The sequence below is a fragment of the Schistocerca piceifrons genome, chromosome 4, assembly GCF_021461385.2.
Source record: "Schistocerca piceifrons isolate TAMUIC-IGC-003096 chromosome 4, iqSchPice1.1, whole genome shotgun sequence".
Taxonomy (NCBI): domain Eukaryota; kingdom Metazoa; phylum Arthropoda; class Insecta; order Orthoptera; family Acrididae; genus Schistocerca; species Schistocerca piceifrons.
Window position 1 is genome coordinate 65274441 of NC_060141.1, and position 7375 is coordinate 65281815.

Here is a 7375-nt window from a genome sequence, read left to right on the forward strand (position 1 = left end):
CATAAACAGGATGGCATAGAAGGGTGCCATGTGGATGCCCACAGCTGTGCCACAGATTTGGTTGTGTACATTTTCTTCAGAGGAGAAGTAGTTATGAGTTAGGATAAAGTTAGTAAGGTGTATGAAGAATGAGGTAGTAGGTTTGGAGTCTGAAGGATGTTGCAATGGAAACACTTCTTTGCCATGAATCCCTCCAACAAAAGCCAACAAATCCCAACATTGAACCCTACATCTTCCATTTTATATCACCTTCCAACCGTGATCCTCCTCCCTCCCATCTAACCATCCACTGGTCAACTTCTGTGAACCTTGTCTCCATTTTAGTCTCAGTATTTTTCCCTCAGTTCCTTCCTCAGAATATCGGTCTTTCAGCTGCAGAACAACCATACACTATCTTGAATAAATCCTGACCCAAGAAATCTACCTGCAGAAAAAGGTTCCACCACTATTGTTATGAAACTGAATTATCTGATTTTTCCACCTACAAGCTCTGCAAGACTGATCCCATCCCAGTATTGTAATGTAAAATCCTATCTCAGCTTAAAACCTTAGGCCCTTTTCAGAACCTCTCCTGTGAATCCATTTCCCTTCCCAACATATGACACCCCACACATCCATCTTGTACATGCTCCCCAAAATCAACATACCCAGCAATCCTGGATGCCCCATTGTGGCTGGTTATTGTACCCCCTCTGAGAGAATTTCGGCCCTCATTGACCAACACCTCCAACCAACTGCCCATAATTTAGCCTCCCATGTCAAAGACACCAGCCCCTTCCTTCACCAACTCTCCCACCATTCCCACCTCTTTACCTCCTGGATCTTACTCATCACTGTATCCCTGTATACCAACAACCCTCTGCTCATTGGGGTCTTACCACTATTGAACACTACCTTCTCCATCACCCTTCAGACTCCAAACCCACTGCCTCATTCTTCATACAGTTTACTAACTTAATCCTAACTCACAACTACTTCTACTTTCAAGGGAAGATACACAAACAAATCCTCAGTACAGCCATGGGTGCCTGCATGGCACCCTCCTAAGCCAACCTGTTTATGGGCCATCTAGAGGAGACCTAGGAGCCTTTCAAAATGCAAAACCACTAATCTGCATAAGGATCATTGATAATATTTTCATGATCTGGACTCAGGGTCAAGACACCTGTCTTCATTTGTTTACAAGTTCAACAACTTCTCTCCTGTCCACTTCATCTGGTCCTTCTCAACCCAGCATGCCACTTTCCTGGACATTAACCTCCTCTCTCTGATGGCTCCCTCCACCTCTTTGTACAGTTTAAACCCACCAATCACCAATAGTACCTGCATTTCAACAGCTGCCATCCCTTTCACACCAAACAATTCCTCCAAAACAGCCTGACCACCCAGGAATGGAATATCTGCAGTGATAAGAACTCCCTTGCCCACTGTGATGACGGTCTCACCAATGCCTTCACAGATAGGCACTACTCCCACACTTAGTCTGCAAACAGATACCCCTGCCATTTCCTCTCACACCCTGAATGCTCCCACCACCACCACCACGTCCACCAAGAACCAGCCATTAAGTAGTGCCCCCTTCATCACCCAATACCACTCTGGACTGGAACAACCGAATCACATCCCTTCCCATGGCTTTCATTACCTATCATCATGGCCTGAAATGAGGGACATACTACTCAAGATCCTTCCCACCCCTCCTAACATACTGATCCATCCCTAAGCCACTCCCAATCCCAGCCACTATGGGACAAACAGGTGGAAGATCTGCTCTATCCATCCACCCAGCACTTCCTATACCAGACCTGTCATAGGCTTATCCTACCCCAACAGAGGCTGGGCCATGTGTGAAAGCAGCCATGTCATACACCATCTCTGTTTCAATCATTGCATGGCTTGTTATATTGGTATGATTACCAGCCAGCAGTCCATGAGGATGGATGGCCACCACCAAACTGTGGCCATGAGCAAAATAGACCCCCCATAAAAAAAAAAATGTGGCACAACATGCAGCATGTTCATAACATGTTTGATTTCAGTGGCTGTGTGTGTGTGTGTGTGTGTGTGTGTGTGTGTGTGAGAGAGAGAGAGAGAGAGAGAGAGAGAGAGAGAGAGAGAGTGTGTGTGTGTGTGTGTGTGTGTGTGTTGAAATGTTTATTAGAGTAGTGTATAAAAATTTGAAGTACATCAGTCAAGACAAGATGCTTTGAAGAGTTTTGGTAACAATGTTAAACACTTCCTTGTCTTTATATAGTGGTTTTGGTATCAGCTCTTACTGGAAACATTTCAGTGCAATATTGCCACAGTTAGATGTAAAAAGTATTATGTTTTGGTAGTAGGATTCAGAGAATTTTTTACACTATTTGGTGTGTCATCATTTTTCTGACTTGTTTTCTTTGTAGGAGATTCCTTTTGCAAGTCCTGTAGCTTTTCAGTGCCAGCACAGTTACTGCTCAATGTGCTATGTCTTTTAGTGATAAAATTGATCCTAAAGTCAAAATATTGAAACTGAAAGAGATAGAGAGAGAGAACTATGATCTTTTTATTCCAGACATCTCTCAGGTGCATAAAACAACAGAGAATTTTTCCTGTATCATTTTGTTTGTCAGTTATTCTGTAATTCATAGTCACACCATTAATTCATAGTCACACCATAATTTCTTATATATATAATTTTTTTTTTTTTTCTTTATACAGTTACCCAGATTCTCTGAAGGTACCCGTGACAAAATAACTCCATACTTCTATGGTGAGAAACTAAGTCTTGACCAAGATTTAGTGGCAGATGGTTTCCCAGCCATCACAAATAAAGTTATTGCTTCAGTTTCACCACAAGGCATAATTGAGCTCAAATATCAGGATGGATCCAGTGAATCAAGTTATCTGATTCAACGTCGCAATTCATTCTTTGATTTACATAACCCAGATCTCTCAAGGCTGGAGTGCAGACCCAAACCCAGTTTTGAAGAATGTGAGGAGTTCTTCAAAAATTATATCATTGCCTTTGGATTATTGCATACATCCACTTTTATGTTTCCGTTTGAAGGTGACAGTAATGATGTAAGAGCTATTACACATGAAAGAGAAGAAATATATAAAGATGACAGTATACCTCAAATGATAATCGGTAGACGAACATTACAAGTTAGTGATGAAGATATAGATAGCGCTTACATGCCTCATAGAAGTCCAGCAGACTTTTGTTTTACCATTGGCAAATTTACTGGAAATGATACTGACTCAAAGAGCAAAACCCAACTGCTGAGATGGGCAGACTCTGTTCAGGAAGAAGAACATATTACAGCAGAGGAAAAAGGGATACATACTATCAAATCCCCTGCAGGTGCTGTTGCTGTACGATCAGTTCATTCAGTTGGGAGTTATAAAGAGTCTGCTGATGAGAAGGATGGTGTATTTGATATTACTGAAATTAAGAAAGTTGCAAGCAGTTCATTTAAGACAATATCATTTGCTTCTCTTCATACAACTACATCCAATGAAACTGCTCCGATACATGCTGAGGATTAGCTGTCTATCAGTATTAAAGAAAGATATGGAATTAGATTGTTTCAAAGAGTAAAATATTGAAATATTTGAAAATGCAAGACTGTTGAATACTTTTTATACATTTTAGACAAAATGTACACTACACATATTACAAAATTTTATTTTTACTGAATATTCAAATATTCAATTGTACTATTTTTATTTTTCTCATAAATCTTATAATTTACAATAAAGGAAGTTGAATGTACTTCATATGTCTTAAGGCATTTACATCTAGTTCTGTTCACACTATGAAAAGTCTGGACACATACGAATGAATAAAAAGTGTCAAACATGTCTTAATAACAGCTTATCACATAAGGAATTGTATATTTATGGACTTCTCTGGCATATTTTTTCATTATAGGATCCACTGGCCATAGTTGTTAATCTCACAATATCTTTGCTGTGAACACTTTCACTGAAATAAACAGAGCCATGTGCAGGTCAGAGAAGTAAACGACTTCCCAGAATGCTAGTGGGCATTCAGTTAGATGCGTAACAGACAAAAAAGGGTCATAATGTGATTAATATGCGTAATTAATAATTAAAAATCCAGAATCACCAATCACAAAAACTTAAATGATTTTATGTACACATTCCAATGAAACACTTGAATGACGACATTGAGGCAGTAAGCATTGCTAAAACTTGCAAGTGTCTAAATTTTTTGTTTTAGTAACTAAAAAACTGCTGTACTCACAGTTAATTATAAGTTTAATTTCAGTGCATCTGCTGCCATGGAAGTTTAGCATACATGTGTATACAATAAATAATTCTCAAATAGTGATACTAGTGGAAGTTCCAATAACAAACAAGCTAAGTATTACAACAAACAATGGAAAGTCCAGGCTGAATATCAACAATTATGAACTAGATAGAATGCTACTCACCATAAAGATGACACATTGAGTACAGGTACAACAAAAAGGCTGAAGATTGTTACTCACTAAGCTTTTGGCCAAAGCCTTCTTCAGAACAGAAAGTAAGACACACACATTCACACATGCAAGCACACATGGCCCCTATCTCCAGCCACTCTAGGATGACTGCAACTGTTGCATTAAACAAAAGCAGCAATTTGGAGAGGGGCAGACAAGTGGAGGAATAACAGAATATGAGTGGGGAAGAGAACAGTGTTGTTCGGTGGACTGTGCAGGGACTAGAAGGCAGCAGGACAAGGCTCCTCAGATGCACTGTTGGGAGGGTGTGGGAGGTGGAGGGGGCACACAAGGAGCAGAAAAGGAGAGGAACAAGAGGGGAAAACTCTGGTGGGTGCAGTGGAAGACAGAAAGTAGAATGAGAGTGACAGAGATGTGAGTTGGGAGGAGGTTATAGGACAGAGAGAGTGGAGGGAGGAGGGTGTGTGAACAGTAGGTTACCACAGGTTGAGGCCCGGATAATTTTGAAAGCAGAGAATGTTTCATAAGGTTAATTTCAATCTGTGCATTCAGAAAAGCTGGTGATGAAGGGGAGGATCCAGATGGCCTGGGTTGTGAAACAGCATTTAAAATAGATCACATTATGTTCAGCACCATGTTGTGCCACAGGGTGGTCTACTTTGCTCTTGGCCGCAGTTTGGTGGTGGCCATTCACCCTGGTGGACAGCTGGTTGGTAGTCATATCAATATAAAAAGCTATCAACAATATTGTAACAGGCCCAGCCTCTGATGGGGTAGGATAAGCCTGTGACAGAACTGGTATAGGAGGTGCTGGGTGGGTGGATTGGACAGGTATTGCACCTGTTTGTTCCACAGCCATTGGGATTGGGAGTTGCTTAGGAATGGACCAATATGTTTGTGGAGGCTGGGTGGGCATAAAACGCCACTTTAAGATAGGTGAGAAGGAGTTTGAGTAGGATGTCCCTCATTTCAGGGTATACTGATAGACAATCAAAGCCCCAACAAAGGATGTGATTCAGTTGTTCCATCTGGGATGGTGTTGTGTGATGAAGGGGGCACACCTTTGTAACTCGTTCGTGGACTGGGAGTGTGTGGGGATATGGCATAGGAAACCTGTTTGTGGGCTAGGTCAGGGCATACTGCCTGTCTGTGAAGAAGTTTGTGAGGCCTTCAGCGTAATGGGCAAGTTTAAGCATTCCAGATAGTTGAAATGATGCAATGACTTTCATCCTTTTTAATGACGAGGAGCAAGTGGCTGCTAATGATACGTGTACTGACTGACTCAGTAAAGAGGAGGATGAGTTCCAACTGAATACTTACAATGTGCAGGCCAGATTTGTAAGTCAATTGTAACCACAAAGATGGGCATCCATGAAGTTTAAAGTAACAAGCAAATTGTGCAGATTAATTGAAATTCCGGTGGAATTTCATCCTGGTTTCAATGACATATTTAATGGTGATATTGATGTTGAATCTCTGAGCAATATTGTAATTAATATCAAATAATGGAAAATCCAGGATGGAATGTAACAATGTTATTAGAAGGAAAGTTACTACTCACCATATAGCAGAGATGCTGAGTCACAGATAGGCACAACAAAAACACTTTCATATTTTAGGCTTTCAGCCACTGGCTTTTGTCAACACTTGATACACACACAGACACACACACACACACACACACACACACACACACACACACACTCACACGCAAACACAACTCACATACACACACACACACACACACACACACACACACACTCTCGACTGCAGTCCCAGGCAACTGAAACCACACTGCAAGCAGCAGCACCAGTGCATGATGGGAGTGGCGACTGTGCAGATAGCTGTACCCCAATTTGTTTGTAGGTAATGCCGTCAAAGGAGAAGTAATTATGGGTGAGGATATAGTTGGTCATGGCGACTAGGAAGGACGTTGTTGGTTTGGAATCTGTCAGGCATTGGGTAGGTAGTGTTCAATAGCTATAAAGCCATGGGCATTAGGAATGTTAGTGTACAGGGAGGTGGCATCAATAGTGAAAAGCAGGGCACAGGGGCAGGAACTGTGGAGAGTCGGTGGAGGGAATGGTTGGTATATTTTATATATGAGGGTAGGTTCCAGGTAGTAGGCTGAAGGCGTTGGTCTATGAGAGCAGAGATTCTCTCAGTGGGAGCACAGTAACCAGCCACAATGAGGCCCCCGGGGTGGTTAGGTTTATGGATTTTAGGAAGCATGTAGAAGGTAGGAGTGTAGGGAGTGGTAGGGGTGAGTAGAGAGATGGAATCCAGGAAGAGGTTCTGGGATGGGCCTAAGGATTTGAATAGTGACAGGAGATCCTGCTGGATACTGGAATGGGGTCACTGTGGCAAAATCCCCTGCTCCCAATCCCTTACCTCATGGCTCATACCCCCGTAGTACACCTAGATTCAAGGCCTATCCCCTACATCCTCCCACCACCACCTACTCCAGTCCAGTCAGTAACATCACCTATCCCATCAAAGGCAGGGCTAACTGTGAAGCCAGTCATGTGGTCTACAAGCTAAGCTGCAACCACTGTGCTACATTCTATGTAGGCTTGACAACCAACAAGCTGTCTGTCTGCATTAATGGCCACTGACAAATGGTGGCCAAGAAGCAAGTGGAGTACCCTGTTGCTGACCACGCTGCCAAACATGATATCCTTCATTTCAATGACTGCTTCACGGCCTGTGCCATATGGATCCTTCCCACCAACATCAGTTTTTTCTGAACTGTGCGAATGGGAACTTTCCCTGCAATACATCCTAAGTTCCAGTACTCCTCCTGGCCTCAACCTTCAGTAGTCACTGTCCTCACCCTTCCAGGCCCTTCCCTGCTCTTATTCCAGCACTACTCAGCCATCATTCCACCATAACACCCAGTCTTTTTATTTTTATTTATTTATTTTTTA

At 42.1% G+C, this 7375-nt stretch overlaps 1 protein-coding gene across 1 annotated transcript in view; it reads left to right on the top strand.

Moving 5' to 3' along the window:
• LOC124795600 overlaps positions 1–3528 on the top strand; it is a 59872-nt gene extending 56344 nt beyond the window's left edge. Inside the window, exon 2 of the mRNA XM_047259671.1 lies at positions 2698–3528. Coding sequence (XP_047115627.1) covers positions 2698–3528 — 831 coding nt within the window. The remainder of the gene's footprint in view (positions 1–2697) is intronic.
• The last annotated feature ends 3847 nt before the right edge of the window (positions 3529–7375 follow it).